Source organism: Takifugu rubripes, chromosome 18 (assembly GCF_901000725.2).
Source record: "Takifugu rubripes chromosome 18, fTakRub1.2, whole genome shotgun sequence".
NCBI classification, from domain to species: Eukaryota; Metazoa; Chordata; class Actinopteri; order Tetraodontiformes; family Tetraodontidae; genus Takifugu; species Takifugu rubripes.
This window is the reverse complement of record NC_042302.1, coordinates 3,711,583-3,728,118: the sequence shown is the minus strand read 5'-3', so window position 1 is coordinate 3,728,118 and position 16,536 is coordinate 3,711,583. Positions and strand designations below refer to the sequence as shown.

The 16,536-nt window shown below is 44.5% G+C and overlaps 1 protein-coding gene across 1 annotated transcript; it reads left to right on the top strand.

Annotated features, from left to right (window-relative positions):
• The first annotated feature begins 611 nt into the window (after positions 1-611).
• Positions 612-15,122, top strand: nrip2 (nuclear receptor interacting protein 2). The gene is made up of 6 exons (XM_003972752.3): positions 612-1,098; positions 8,459-8,752; positions 11,509-11,591; positions 11,758-11,864; positions 12,104-12,156; positions 13,041-15,122. Exons 1-6 carry the CDS (start codon positions 943-945, stop codon positions 13,155-13,157), a joined length of 810 nt encoding a protein of 269 aa, XP_003972801.1. The 5' UTR covers positions 612-942; the 3' UTR covers positions 13,158-15,122.
• Positions 15,123-16,536: the final 1,414 nt, after the last annotated feature.

Genomic DNA, 16,536 nt, shown 5'->3' with positions numbered 1-16,536 from the left:
ACAGGCAGACATTTATTTTCATATCACCTTCAAAAGAACTCCTTGAAATAAAAAGTGAGTATTTAAATATGCACTATAGAAGAGCGCACATTTATAAGTGTAACGCCTAATGCGTCATCTATGAAATAAACACAGACTGACTCATTTCAGAATGTCACACCAGAGGTCAAACATTTGGATATTTTTAACCTACAGTGGATACTGATTGACCAACCGATGCTACGAATTGGGGCCTTTAATTTATGCTGGCTTCCCCCTGGGAAGCAAATAAAATCAATTGTGGCCGCAGTGGTCTGGATCGACCGTCTGTGTGGCATCAGGTCACATTGATTTCTCACACCTCCACGATCAGCGGTCACGGAGGCCAAACGTGGTGTCTAACGGCGTACACGGCAAGCTAGGCTGTGTGATGTAGGGGGGCGATTCTAGACAATGCTGATGATATTTAGAAGGCTGAAATAGGACAAAGAAGACGTTTTTAAGCGAGAGTCAAGTGAGAAAATGTGGTCTGTTTTTGAGAATGTGTTAGGAGGAGGAGGGTTCAGAGAGAGAGGAGAGGGGGGAGAGAGAGCCAGGAAAAGAGAGAGAGAGAGATAACCAAGGACAGCCAGAGCTGAGGGGAGGGGAAACCATCTCTGAGGCACACCTACTCCCCTGCCTCAGCCAGAGACACAAGAGATCTTGACATTGTGAAGAAAATGCATGTCTACACCAGAGGAGCATCCAGAGCTGGAAAATAACTGCTGCTGAGACAGATTCATGACAAAGACCGCAGCCAGCCCAGAGCGCAGCACCGCACTCCACAGGCGGGCGTCTTCTGTTGCCTTAAAACAGCAGCCCTTTGGGGGATTCTCCTCTCTGCACACAGACACCCTTCAGACCGCGTCTGCCGCCGTTCGGAGGTTTCAGCTCTAGTGTACGCGCACCGTGCCAGGGAAAACCATGAGTGAGGCAAAGAAAAGTGAGCTAGCCATCCGGGATAAAGCCATCCTGCACCAGCAGAGGCGCCTGAAGCAAGCCACCCAGTTCACACACAAGGACTCCGCTGACCTTCTGCCCCTGGATGGGCTGAAGAGACTGGGCACGTCCAAAGACCTGGTGAGTGGAGCTGAGGCGGTTATTCTGGAGCTTGGCTGTCATTTAAGGCTGTTTCTCATCATCATCAGCCACCGTAATCACATTATTTAATGCCGGGAAAGAATGACACCACTTACTGTGCTACAATTCCGGTGCATATATTTGACAGTGTTACCACTGCTTCCGCTTTAGCACTAATGTGCAGCTGTCTTGAATATTAAACTCATGGAAAAGCTCATGAAACATTCAGAGAGAAGCCCACAGAGGAGGGATCCTCCACTGCAGAACTCTCGTGCAGACAGGTTGTTAGATACGCTTCATGGTTGACATATCAGATGACAGATAGCCTCAAACCCCAGAGGCTTCCGAAACCTCTTAATACATGATCTGATGAGTTAAAACTATTCCTCAGCTTCCTCGGAGTCACGTGATCATCTTTTCCTGTGTATTTATGGGATTAAAATGGACAAAATTCACACATTCTGCTTTTAAATAATCTTGAGCAGTGGATTTTATAAAGACACATTTCCCTCCAATAATGGCCTCTCGTAAGGAACGTTTACAGGTAATTAGCTTGCTAGCAGCTAAGATGATTAAGATAACATGCAACATTACAGAACTTATTAGTGTCATCATTTAGCTTCTCAATAATAAACAAAGTAAAAACCAAAACACTAGCAATAGCAACATTTGTTTGTTATTGTTAGCGTTCAAAGTTATTTTCTCTGATTGAAATGACAATTTAAACTCAGTCTTGAGCAACTACGCAGAGGGTGATGTTTGACAAGCTGTTGTAACATTATTGGAGTTTAAAACAATTTAAACTTTTTATTATCACAATCCTTTGAGGAGCATGATGCTACTAATCTGAAAAAACTTGCACACATATGACTGAAAGAATCAATTGTTTTTCCCCCCCAAAAATGAGCTAGATGGATGATTTATCTTTATGTACAGGTATTAGCTTTTGTTAATCAAGGGACTCATGGCAGGAAAAAATCCTCCTTTTCAAATTAGCAAAGCTGTAGTGTCACTAGGTGCATGTTAGCATATTTTAAATAGCAGACAGCAGCAGGTCTGTACCGTCGCTAAGGCAACAAAGCTGATTCCAAAATCATACATACCAACCTCAAAACTACTTAATCTACATGAAGATTAGAAGCTTCAAAACTCAAAGAGCACAGTGTAAAGTTAATACATATGTAGAATTTTCAACGGCCCTTGCAGAGGCCCCAAATCCTTATTATAAGTCCAATTATCTTCCCCTTGAAAACAGAATGAAGCTGTGCCAACAGCAGTTATGCAAAACACTATTTGCTGCGCAGATGCGGCCACAGGGAGCCCAGTAGGATTCAGCTGGCATCTCTAAACAGCGAGTCTGGATGTCAGGGTAGCTTTTGGATCTGGTGGAGAGCGCCAGCAGCCCTCTTGTCACGCCTGTATCATCTTTCTGCAGACATCTACGTAGGCCACAAGGAACTAAACACGGCACTTTGAAGGAAATGTGTAGTGCCCTCGCAACCATCTGGGGCTGATTTTGGTTCATGCTAATCTAAGCTAACGGGCTACAAGTGCTTGTTCCCAGTTGAAGATATGAGAGTGACATATCATCTACTCGCCCCACCCTCTGCATGAACGATAACAGCGAGTTGTCGTTTAATTCTGTATCAATTAAAACGTGGTGATCTTTCAACTGTTGCCGCTCTCCCTATTACTTTTGGCCTGCTGGACTGTCCTGTGCAGTGTGTAATTCAGCAGCAGAGTCTGTTATGTAAGCGTGAATTTGTTTTGCTCTTAAGCCTGGGGTCCTTTCACTCTCAGCAGCAGCAGCAGCAGCAGCAGCAGCAGCATCACTCCAGCAATGGAGCGATGCATTTTGGTGTGAGGAGCGCAATAAGCATGAAAAGGGCAAAATCCACCTCTGAAAATGCAGAAATGAAAAAGTAAGAAAGCGTTATGTGCTGTGAAGACCTGGGTCAAAGAGGACACACATGGGGCAGATTTATGTACCACAATGTTGGCCAAGATGGGTGAAGACCTATGAGAGAGGCTGAGATTATTTCTACTTCGGTGCATTATGGGTGTTTGCGCATCAGAAACATCTGAACCCAGTGACCTGGACACCTGAGCTCAGCTCAGGCTCAGTTATTGTGCAACCACCGTGTAATCTCAGTTTCCCGATGGAGACGACGGATGTAGCAGCAGCTTCACCATGCGTAGATGAAGAAAATCATTGTTATTTAATCTGTTTTAAGGGCCAGATCGGCACTGTTTCTGTCATTATATCATTTTATTTCTAGATGGTGAAAAACACCAGAAGAGTGCGTAAAAATGAGTTATTTTACTTTGATATTTTAGCCCGGTTAGGCTAGCAGCGCTACGCTAACCATCTGCTGCTATATTTAGGATGCAGATGTGATGGGCATTCAAAATTTACTCAACATGCAGAACAACTCTTTTATTAGATGATGAATTAGCCAACTGGTGCATGACTGAGATTACACACACACACACACACACACACACACACACACACACACACACTTATTTCGACATGCTCTCCTTGCAGCTCAGTTGTCAGTTTGCTCAAGTCCTCCTCTTACAGGTCAGTGAGTCTGAAATCTGTGTGTGTGTGCGCGTGTGTGTGTGTGTGTGTGTCTGTCTGTCCAGTCAAGACGCTGATGTTTTCAGGAAATCAATAGCTACAGACCTGGGCCTGATTACATAAAGGACCAAACAGTCTCGACCATGGCGAGTGTCGGCTGTGCACATTTAATAGTGGTGATTCAGAAACCCATTTGCAACACAGGCTCATGCTTTAGCATCTTTTTGTGTCACCTGAGGTCTATTTCTGTGGCACAAACCTTCAGTTTCTTTGGAAGATTTTTTTTTTTTAATGTCTTGTTTTGATCTTTTCAATTAAAAAAACCCCAACAATCACACAGAAGAAGACTGGGTGCTGTAGTCCTCATTAGCACAGCTTCTTTATCAAAGAAGGAACTCCTTCTCATCAAACAGTCTTGCACTCTTGCATCCAGATTGACTCTGATGAACTCAATTGTTTCTGAATTTACCCAGAAGGCAAAGTAGCGCTTCAAAGCAAAAGCAAACGTGGCGACGGCGGCACAGTGACTGAACTCTGGGGAGTTTGCCTCTTTCAGCGTCGGCTCCTTCCAAAACAAACCCCGACAGATCAACTCACACGCAGCCTTTATTATTAGCAGAGGGACAATTAGCTGGGCTGGAACGAGGCTAGTTTGAAGCTCTCTCCTCTGCGTCATCTGGAGCCACGGATGGGGGGTAGTTCTCTCCTTTGACAGCCTTCTCGGAGCTACGCAGGATAAGAGGAAGGCTAAAAATACCTGACAACAAAAAACAACCCCAACAACAGAGGAGAGACTCTACAATACTGACAATCTTTTTGTTGATGGGATTAATACTGAATTGGCCTGCAAAGTGCCTCCAATGTAGAGAGTAGAATCTAGCTTCATTCTATTCACATTCTAAAATTTCAAGGTGCTGGGAAATAAAATAATTCATTAGGAAAACAAGAGAAAATCAGCAAAAAAAGCCACCTATATCGCCCACTGGTGGTTGGATCCAATATTGCATTAAGGCTCTGCCCATCTTTGCCCTCCATTTTGCATCCAATGATGATTAAATTCTTTCAAAACCTTCCTTATCTGAACTCTTTCACTGTGAAAAAGAATTTTTGCAAAACAAAATGCTAATTTGTTTCAAACTAAGCTTTTAGCTTTGATAAAAGACTTTAAATCGTGATTTAGATGTAGTAATTAAACAGGGGGAAAGAAGAGGAAGAGGAAAGCAGCTCTGAGCATCTATCTGTGCGGCAGGAAGTGAGCCACTGGGGACTCTCATTAGGACGAGGGGGCTTTATCGAGGTCACGTGACGTGATGAGTGAGTGCGATGACCCTTTTGCAGTCAGATAATTAGTCCACAAGGCAATTAGTCTGCAATTTCACTCATGGAAACTAGAGTAGCATAGGGATGAAGCAGAAGGGAGAAGGTGTAAAGAGGGAAACACAGATTAAAAGTGGCCTTCAAAAACTTATTAACGTTGAGGAGTGCACATTGATCACATTAGCCAAACCAGTAATAGTGTTTTCAGGAGCCCTGATAGCTGCTCTGCATGTCCTGGATGACGGCAATCTAAACCCCAGATTAAAAAAAATGATGCCTGGAAACATCAAATTCCACCACAGCTTTTCCTCCTGACAGAAAACGAGTCCGCTAATACAGCTGCTACAGCTGCAGGTATACCTCAGGGATCTGCCCTGGGCCCCTATCTTTTTTACTCATTATGACAAAAAACAGCGAACATCCTGAAATAAAGACCCAAACTTTGTCCTTGAAACCACAATTTTAGGCCTCCATAGATTAGGTGTCCTATAGGGAATCTGAATCATTTGAATGTACTGTGTACTGCTATCACAATTAGCCCAACCACTGTCCGTCCGTCCGTCCATCCATCCATCCATCCATCCATCCATCCATCCATCCATCCATCCATCCATCCATCCATCCATCCATCCATCCATCCATCCCTCCCTCCCTCCCTCCCTCCCCAATTGGTTTTCTAAGGTCACAATAACACCAAAGCATTTTCCCGAAACCTCATTTTAGTTATCTTTAAGTGGCTCCTGCTGTGCTGTAATATGTTCAAATGTAGATTTGTGTGTGCAACGATCAGCCAGGCTTGAGGGGACCTAGATCTTCCGCCTGATGTCACCAAGATGGCAGCAATAATATCCAGGATATTTTTATCAGATGAGTTCTACCTTTATTTATAACCATCAGTGCTCGCTGGGAGCAGAACAAGGGGGAGAAAATCATAGTGAGGCTGCTTCTCGTGCTGTCCCGTGTCCCCGAAGTTCTCCAGCTATTCAAGAGTAATATTTATAAATGAGTAAGCCAAAAACCCAGCTGACGACCACCAAACCACAAGCAAAAAAACCCTTCAACTTCCACTGATTCAATCACCACTAACAAGCTGTTTCTGCCATTTGTGCAAGAGCATAATTGCTGTCATCCAACGTTGTAATTTGGCGGCAGGTCAGGAAGAGGTCAACCTTTAAAAATACCTTAAAGAGATAGAGGAAGTGGTGTGGAGAGAGTCTGATAAAGCAGAATTAAGTCCAGTTAGAAGTGGAGCGGCTCCTGATTGAGTCTGATTAGCTCAGATGCTGAGGAGTCCAACTTCAGAACTCCTGTTTTAGCAGAGCTCTTTCAGGATTAGGACCAACTTTTATCAGCTACGGCTGGTTAAAAAAATAGAGGTAGTACAGAGGGTGGCAGAAAACTAATTCAAAGGTGCAAGAGGGAAAATAAGCTGGGGACAGGAAAGAATGAGGAGCGAGCCAAAGTCCGATGTGGAACCAGGAGGAAGAGCTGACCTAGCACTGTCATTTCTGATGTTCTGTCTGAAATCAAATTGTGAAGTGAAGAGATCTTCCTTTTGGCTGAAACAAAAGAGGCTGGAGTCAAGTTCCAACAACAATGAAAGGAGATGAAAGGAAAGGAGACCTGGAGACGCGTTCGTAACCTGGCGATGAGGTCATTGGCCTCAGCTGGAGCGTCAGAGCGCAGCGAATGGGCTGATGCCAGCTCAGTGACACGGGCGCTTGTTTACCACTGTGAAGTGTTGTTTTGGACACCAAACATGGCTGACGTGGACAACACAGAAGCGGAGAGCCACAAATAAACGAATCCATCGCTGAAAGAGAAAAATGACCCTATGATGAGCAAAGCTACCGCTGCCATGCTGTGCAATCGTTCTCAAGCTGACCCCAGTTACAGTCAGAACATCAGGGCAGGAGAGTCCAAAACCACCCACGCTCTGAACGCTCGGCGAGAGCAGCAACGAAACAAAGGTGGTCAGGAACAAACGAGGGACAGATCAATGGAGGTGACAGATGTCCGGGGCGAATCCAAGGCTGAGTCATGCTAAGCATGCAAGACGCGGACGGCAGATGGGGATGTCCTCCTCCCCGTTGGATCACAAGCTTTTGTTCGGAGGCACTAGATTGACAAATTGACGTGAATTTAAAACAGAACGGCTCTTGTTCAAGACTGAGCGGCGAACCAAAAGAGACGGCCGCACTCGTGTTAGCAGCGGGCTACATGCTAAAATGCTCCAGGGAGAAACTGTAAATGTGAAACGGCGGCCTGGTCTTTTGTGACCCGTCCCTGATCCGCGTTAATTACTTTGAACAAGCTGCCGAAGTTGAAACCGAAGCAACGGCTTCGTGTTTTATTAATGAAGGACTCTGCTGGGGTTGGATGACCTGCTCTTTTCAAAGTCTGCAGCCAGACTCTGTTCTGGTGAGCACAAATGTGATTACAAAGGAGCAGGCAGCTGAAATAGAATTTACGTTTTATATAAACCAGAGGAGAGGGCCAGTCGGTGGCCATGAGCTGCTTCGAATCATCGTTAAATCAAAGCCAAAGCAACAATAATATTAAATATAAATAGCAAAAAATCTTGCAATAATGACTCTTATGTAGCGATAATTAAGAGCATTAAAAATTGTATTTCTAGCCGTCCCACCCCCCACTGATGCCTAATTGAGCAATTTGAATCTGTTTGTGTGATTTGGTGCGTAGCATTAAATGTGCATGTGTAACATGGTGCTAGGCTCGCTAAAACCACGTCCAGACAAGAAAATGTAGACCTCCTGTGTTTTTGATGATTTGTTTGACATCTTTTTTTCAACTAATGGAGTTTGCTCGCTTTATGCTCTCATCTACGTAATCCCCACATTGTCTGCATTGCAGAAAATTGTGGAATTGATTCATTTTTATCAGGCGTTTTGTTTTTATCAGTGTTATTCGTGTCTAATCTTAGGATCTGGAACAGCTCCCCCTTGTGGCCATTTCATCTAGCATTAGCTCGTCTGAATCCTTGCATGAGTGTTGTTTTATTTTAGAATGTTTTACGTGGACAGCATTAAATCTGGATGTGTCACTCTAACCTGATACAACATGCATAATGAAACATTTCAATTCCTGCAAAGAAAAGAGGTCCTTCCCAGGTAAAAAAGGGCTGAGTCATCACTTTAGAATGCTGACGTGTTCCTTGCCCGCACGGCCTACGTGTCCTGCTTGATGTTTCGCTTACATGACGAGCTCCATTTAATTCTATAAATATGTCTTTTCATCTCAAAGAAGATGTTTCAGCAATGTTCCAGGATGCTTATTTAGGGATCATTTAATGAGGAGGAATTGAAATATTTGCCCATGTTCTAATAATATCTTCAAATCTCAAGATGTTACAGTACAGTACAAGGTCACGATGAGCAGCTATCATCAGTTGTTTGGCAACGTTCTTCATTGACGGTTTATCTGGTTCTCTCTTTAAAGCAACCTCACAGTATTGTCCAGCGCCGCCTGCTGGAGGGAAACATCACGAGGCTGCGAGGGGAGGCCCGGGACGCCAGCGCCAGGGTCCGCTCCCCCTTGGCCGACCCAAAGGACGGACAGGCGGATGCCGAGGAGAGGAGCGAGAGCACGGCAGACGACTCCACGGAGGAGAGGGAGTCCTTGGAGGAGAGCGAGAGGAGCCTCCGTTCGGACGAGGAGGACGACAGCAGCGAGGCGGCGGCCAGGCAGACGGCCCAGAAGACCGAGCTGACGGCTCTGGTGGTTCAGTGCAAGGTACCGACATCTCCTTCGATGAAACGTTCTCATTTGCTGTGTAAAAATAGAAATCGAGAGGACAGAAAAGAGCGCAGTTGTGCTCTCCGTGACTCATCCGCTGAGAGGCTCTTTCTCTGAAGCTGGCAGCGTCCATCTGCCGGCTGGAGCAGAACAACAGAAACCCGCTACGACAAAAGCTGGTCCACATTAGTGTGTACTGGCAAGACACCAGGGAGGCAATGCCACTGGGATCTTACTGTGTACAGGTTAGAGCTGAAGGCTTTCCATCTTTTACCACTTCTGACACAAATATCCTGACGGCAGCATCACCGGACCACCAAACTCTGTCTCTAAAAGGAATCCTGCTTCTGGTTGGCACAGGAATCTGTTATGGCATTTTCTCAAATACAGCCACTAAGGAATTCCTTCCACATATACAGCGGCGATATGTGCTTACATTGCAGGAGAATTCATATTTAAAGCAACCAAGGGTGTAAAAGATGTGCATTTGTTTTGAGAACAGGCGCCATGAGGACTCACATGAGCCGTACTTATGGTAGCTTAGAGGTTGTTGCTAATCTTCTGTTCAGAAATATTTAACAATGTTTTGAGACTAAATATTGCTGAAGAAATAAAGACAGACATTTAAGGTAAATTTGTTTCGCTGTCATTAACACATTAAGTGTTCAGCACCTTCTGCACTAGAGAGCCAAGGCGTCTTGTGAAGGATTAGCATCAAGCTAGCACACTTATCAACATGTGCGAAGCTGAGCACCAATTGAGTAAATTACCATTAAACTAAATCAAGTAGGTTTTAGGGTAGCAGCCTAATTGCCTCAGTATGTAACAAAGTAAACGGTATCATTACAGAAGCAGTGACTCACTCTCTGCACATTAGACATTTCACTTTAAAATGCTGTAGCAGCGTCAGCCACAACACACTTGGATGATTAATGTCTAAAAGAAGCTCACCCAAAATACTGGCTGCGTTGTTCAGGCTTCACTAAGGCGTTTTTTAAATGTCCAGCCTGTAGAGAGGGCCTGACATTTGATTAAAAGTAGAAGAAAGCAGGAGAACCAGCACAGAACCTGCCTGTGTTATTGACTTTTTCTGTATATCTACATTTCTGGCAATAACAAATTGCTTGGAAAATTAAAAACTCTGGCTTAAAACAAGTCTTCTGTGACATTTCTAGTAGAATCGGCACTTTCAACTGTTTTGCCAGCTCCTTTTTTTATTATCATTACCTTATTAAGTGCAAGGTAACCTACGGTTACTCGCCGGGAAGCTATTTTTAAACCTGAGGAGAGGGATTTTGCACCGCCAGGGCCGAGACAAAAGATCAGGTCTGTGCGTCTGCCGATAAGCCGGCATATCTGTAAGGACAAAAAGGTGGGGGCGGCTCAGGCTATTCTGATGGCAAAAGGTCAAAAACAAGGGTCATGGAAACTTTGGGATTCAGGAGGGTTACTGGGTCGATCCGGCAACGTAATGAATACTTTTAATCATAATAAATACTGCACAGTTTGGACCATCATGGAAAAGATTTTGAATCATAATTAGGAAGCTGAAAGGGGGAAACTGTCAGCTACGTGTATTCCACAAATACACCTCACTTGTCGTTTCCTCACATGCTCAGCATGGCTTCAGAATCTGGAGAAAACCGGGTCCCTTTGCTTAAAAGGTGACCTTTTGTCGTCACGATCGACGCTTCTGACAGCAACTGCTTTAACATTGCTCTATAAATATCCATTTATATAGAGAATCAACAACATACACCTAATGTATAGAGTGTGATGCAGAACACTGCTATCACACACGCATGCAGAGCTGCCATATGTCCTGGATACTTCGACGACTTCATGCGTTTCTCCAACGGGCATGTTTTTATCTGTGCGCTGCAGCACGTAAAAGGTTGCTGAATAGAAAAAGGCCATTATAGATGACATCGCGCAAAAGCTCACCCTGTTTCCTCGCTGCAGGCAACACATCGGTGTAAACAGGGCCGATCTGACTCACTGCCGGGAAACTCCAGCTTTAACTACCCCAGTGAAAAGAGAAAAAAAGAACAAACGTTCGCAGCTTCTTATGTCGGTGGACTGATGGACATCAGCATACAAGAGCTAGGTGTTTTCAGGCTATGCTAAGCTAACTCTTTGTCCTACATATGATTTGCAAGATAGGCTAGATAAGCTCAAACTGCAAGGTCAGTACAAGACGTGAACTACTGCATCAAAGAAGTGATGATTAACTCCCTTCGAAGGTCAAAATGAGACATCTGACCAGTCAAAAGTCCCTTTCCTCCATGTGATGTGTTTCTGGCCTGACTGAGGAGTTAAAAACACCTTTGAACCTATTTGTTTAATATTTAATGTACGGCTCGTGGTTTTTGGGAACACTAAGTCGCCACAAAATGAACTCAAACTGAAGAATCAGCATCCTGTTGGGAAACAGTTGAGTTAATAATAAACTAAATGATTTTAACTTGATGTGTCATGTACAAACTGTTGTTTAATTGATAACTGCAGTGATAAAAAGTGGAATTTAAGGCATCAAAACAGTTAAATTAAAAATATATGTACTTGGTTTGGAAACACAGCATCACTGGGACATTTTGTTTTATTTGTGCAACGTTGATTAACTGCTGACTTGGACTTGAGTTTTTGGAATTGTTAAGAGGAAATGCTCAACAGCTTTTGCCTGAGTGATAAGTAAACGTGCTGCTGTGAAAAAGTGACTTTTCTGACACAGAAGTCTCCTTCTGTCCCCACAGTGCTGCGAAACTGAAATCAAGGCGTCTATCAACACCGGCAGCCAACACAACCACATCTCCACCTCCTGCTGTCAGAGGCTGGGGTGAGAACCTGCACAAACACTCTGAAGATCCACATTTTGACACAGCGTCTTTGACTGACGCGCAGCTGTGAACCTAAAAATGCTAATCCTAACTCTAGTCAGATCTCATTTCAGCCTCCTTTGATGCAAAAACTTTGATTGACAGGTTGTTTGTCTGTATTTCTAGACTGGTTCCCAAACAAGCCAGTTCTCCATGTGGTGCGCTGAGCTCAGTGTTGGGTCTGAAGCTGCAGCTCGGCACACAGATGGTCCAGTGTTCAGCTCATGTCAAAGGTGAGCTGTGGCCACATCTGCAAACCGCTGGGATTAGTGCTGACTTTAGGAAGGCCAGTACCCCCTGGGAATATTAGCATGCTAATACGAGTAATTAACGGCACACACTGCCAAAGGTTGTGTCATTTACCCAGAAAGTTCTGTTGCCTGAATCCAGCTGGATTCAGCCAAAAACATTTGTGTAACTTTTCCAAAATTCCTTTTATTGCTTATCTTGGTTTTTCTTTGTCTGCCCTTAGAGGATGAGACATCTGAGCTGTGCCTGGGTCTCCAGACTCTGCTGGAACTAAAAGTAAGGGTCTTGCGTGAGTTCCTGTTGTCAGTGGCTTTTTTTTTTAGGTGGCTTTTGCTATAAGCCTGCTCCGTTTCTAAAGAAGTCCCCAGAAGACTGGAGACTTAGAGAAAAAGGAAAAGAACAACGACCTACAAAAAACCCCTAACATTTCCCGAGGAATGGCGGAGGCACAAGTCGATATCGTGAGAGTGCCGCCGGATAAAAGGCTGCCCAGATTTATTTTGGTAGCACAGCATGCGTCCGACACATACCGTGAGAGGAAATCCGAGATAAGAAAGAGGCGAGGATCTCCTGGAAGGTGGGAATTTAAATTTTCACAGCTGAAAATTTAATTTCCATCCCCACAAAGAAGAGCTCTGGTGTTTTTTCCCCCATCTCAATTTGTTCCAATATGTGTCACATCTGGTTACTTTGTCACTTAAATCTGATTTGACAAAGAAAATATTATGCCTTTGGGATTTTGGATCAGTTTCTGTCAGATTATTGTTTTCTGCTACTCTTCTGTTCGGAAATATTTGATGTTTTCTTCATATATGAAACAGGATTAACAGTGTTAATACCACCGGATTATTAAAATCGGCTGTTAAAGCTGCTCAACTGTTTTTCAACAGAGACATAAATGTCATTTTTGGAATGTGTTAAGTATGTATTTTTTTGTAAATTGTTATTTTACGTGGCAACGTGGCGCTGTAATTCAAAATCTGGAGCCAGGAAAAGATGTACACGGATGCGCCGCCTGCTGAAATATCAGACCTGTTGTTTGAAAGCTAAAAAGCTAACGTCGTAGCATAAACACGACTGCTTCGGGTCCCCAATATCAAACATTAACCTAACATTTCGAGCTGCTTTTTCAATCTGTTTTTCTTCCCTCGTGTCCTCAGTGCTGCCTGGACCTGTGCAACAAAGTCCTGAAGCTGCAGGGCGGCGACGAGGAGCTGCCTTTCCTGAGCCTCTCGCCTGACAGCCAGTGCCAACACGACACCAACGAGAACCTGTGAAACGGGCGCGGACGACGGATCCCTCCGTCTGCGACCGGTTTGCTGCGACGACGTCATTTGTGTCTGGACCTGTCCAATCAGTGTCCCATACTGCCCGAACACGGATGAGCATTCGCAGCCCGAGTTTACATCGTTGTGTTTGTAGAATTGAGACCATGATTATTAGTTACAAGAGTGGGCCACAGCCGCCGTAGTCTGAACGTTCTTTACGGTTTTGATGTATATCCAGTTGAATTCCTCTGTCGCCTGGTTACACTAATGCTGCACTCTGAAGAGGTCAGATTCACGGACTCGCTTCAGCTGGAAGATTTTGTCACATGACTGCACAAAATTACTTTCAATTATAAAAATGCATTACAAAGTGTTAAACATAGGAAGCTGATTAATTACTGGGGGAAAAAAACAGTCCAAAGGTAAAATAAATTAGCTTCCAGACCACCTGGGGTTCTTTTAACTCGCCCTCTCTCTCTCTCTTGACCACTATATCCCTTTTGGGGTCACGGGGAGGATGAAAGATTCTATCTGCATATTTTATACCTCTGAGTTTGGCACATGGCCCTATGTGAAGCATTTGGGGGTTTAGTACCTTGCTCAAGGGTACCTTTGCAGTGCTCTGAAGGTGATCTGGCACCTCGCCCTGCTTTCAGAACACCTCCCACATTTTGTACTGGGACTTGAACTGAGAACCCTCTGCTTCTTCATCCAGCCCCTGTTCTTTTATTTAACATTAAACATGATTCATTTGGACAAAAAAAGGACATTTTCTGCTGCCAGTGGACAAATTTTAGTCATTTATGTCCACAAAGATGGACGTTTGCACAAGTTATGTCCTTATAAACCCCCCCAAAGAAGGAGTGCACACGCTGGTGCAGAGGCAGCACAACCATAGCTGGTGAAAGAAAAACACAATCTCTTTTGTTCAGGTTTTTAAATTCATTGTTTGGGGAACTTTAGAGCTTCTTGTGGGTGGATGCTGCTTTTTGTTTTTTAACCTTTGGACTGTTGACAGATTTCATATCATTCTTTTCCAGGAATTTTCCTAAAGGTTTCAAATCTTATTAACGACCTTTGCAGGTCGCTTTCAGGAGATCCAGAGAGTTTTCTGTTGTTTTGTTTTACGGACTCTGGTATAATTTGGTATAAATGAGGCTACCTCTTTTAGAGACAATGACAGGCAACCGTCTGGAGTTTAAGATGTTAAAATACGCCGATTACCCCTTCATCATTCCACAGTGAAGCAGATTCGAGTCAGACTACAGGAAACATTCCATCTGCATGACTTTGTAAAATTCTGCCTTTGTACAAGTCTGCATGTATGTGTACCAGTCTGATGATCATGGTGGATGTTCGACACCTGTGTGTTTGTGTGTGTGTGTGTGTGTGTGCGCGAGCGTGTGTGTGAGCCAGGAGCAGAGCATTTTTCTGCCTTCTTTAGGTTTGACTTTCACGTGGGAATACTCCTCTTCTTCCCAAAAACGGTCCTCTGAACTCCGGACAGAAAGAGCTGCCAAAATCCGACCCCAGCTGCCTTCTCACTCTGCCTCCTCTGCTCGGTCGAGGATGTGCCAAGGCCTCTCTTCAAACTCATCGGCCGCTCTCTTTTGTGTACTGGACACAATTTAGCCACCTGGTATTTGCCGAATAAATCACAGGACACTGAAGCCCCTCCCCCCAGCGCTACAGCGCCACCTGCCTCGTGGCGGTAGCACGGAGAACCGCTCCAGATCACGCTCTGCTTTCATGACACCTGAGCCGCGCCCTGTTTTTGGCTGTGCTACAGTGTCCACTCAAACTCTTTAGGGCGACCATCCACAAGTAAAGCGGCGCTATTCGGTTTTGTTCGATGTGCTAGTGACCTTCCTACACCGGGTGCGGGGAAATGCTGTGCGACAGAAATTTATTTTTGGTGTTTTCTCTTCTTCTGAATGGTATATTCTTTGCCTAATAAAGTACGTATTCTGGCTAGCCGCGCTTGTCTCTGTGCTTTCGGTTTGATGCAGGGAAAGCAGAGGAGGCGGAACTGAGAGGGCAGCCGTTTGAATTCCCCAACGGTCTGAATAAGGCGAATCACCAGACAGGTTGTGGGAGTGCATCTCTGAAAGGCAAGCTAACCAGCCAGTTTGAAGCTCTGCGTCTTGATTCCCAGGCCCATTTACTTCCAAAACATCACCTTTTACTGGTACAAACTGCTATTTAAAGAAGACTGACATGTCAGGAGAGTGGGAACAGATGCTTCCTCTGCGCTGTTGACTATTTTGCAGTCCTGAGTGTTGCTCAAGCACTCTGATGCCACGATGCTCATCAGCAGTTTGGGAGTTAAAGAGGTGAAATGAATGACCAAACCAACCTGGTCGCTACTCAACAAAGTAATCTACATAGATTGATGTGCAAATCAATGGGACCTGGCGGATGGAAAAAACACGCTTTACATTTAGGGGAAAGCTTCACACGACAATTGATGTCCCTGAGTGCTTCATATTTGCACAAAGCACAATCCCTTAACCTCTGAGGAGTGATTTTGCCATCTTCCCACCAAACCGTTGGCAATTAAAATAACTAGATGCAGGATTAGCTGCTGGGGTTTTGCATGTCAATGTGATGTGGCAGCAACACTCTCTCTACATATTGTCCTCGGTTAAGTTCCAGACGTCTAAAAAAGCCTTTAGACATTGGTGAGTTGACATGCTGGCATCTCTCCGCTGTTATTTACATGGAAAATAATTCAGGCAGAGTTTCTTCGCCTCGAGAAAAATGTTTTTTTTCCACTCTAAAGGACAACATCTCTATAATTCGGGCTGTAATACAATTATTTCCCTGCAAAACAGCAACACTGTCAGAGCTGTCAGGCTTGGCTGGCTTCTCTGGGGACCTGCAGAGGGAAAGTACACTAGGGGGACATGAAATTTCAAGCCCCTGTCCTTGTTTAGAGTCACTGTGCACACCACATCCTGTCAGCACTGCAGCAGGTAACGCAGAGGAAAGTACCATTAGTCACAGGCAACCTGCTGTGGTCACACGTGCTGTTCCAACTGCAAGACGCTCGAAAAAGGAAAAAGAACCCCACGCGGAACAGACGACACGAGTGGGGGATAAAAGGAAATGGAAACTGTCGCCTTTCTCTGACCAACACAGAGGAAGGAGTTACATAAAATGTCATCTTCTCATTTGGTATGAATGAGGAAGCAGATTGCAGAGTATCGTCGGAGGAGAGAATGACTAATGCCAATGTCCATCGAGGGATGTCAAAGTACACAGATTGACGAGGTGATCTCCAGTGCATCCAGCTTGTGGAAATTATTCACCATTTAACAGGAACACCAGCAGGGTGCTTTGCCACCCATGAAATTGCATTTATGGATAATTGTGAGTGAGCAAGGTC

What these genes read in the sequence shown, in the direction of transcription:
- nrip2 (XM_003972752.3), top strand. Translation starts at nt 943, where the DNA reads ATGAGTGAGGCAAAGAAAAGTGAGCTAGCCATCCGGGATAAAGCCATC. An exon ending in CTCTGGTGGTTCAGTGCAAG is followed by an intron (nt 8,753 to 11,508) that starts GTACCGACATCT and finishes CTGTCCCCACAG; the next exon opens with TGCTGCGAAACTGAAATCAA. An exon ending in AGACTCTGCTGGAACTAAAA is followed by an intron (nt 12,157 to 13,040) that starts GTAAGGGTCTTG and finishes TCGTGTCCTCAG; the next exon opens with TGCTGCCTGGACCTGTGCAA.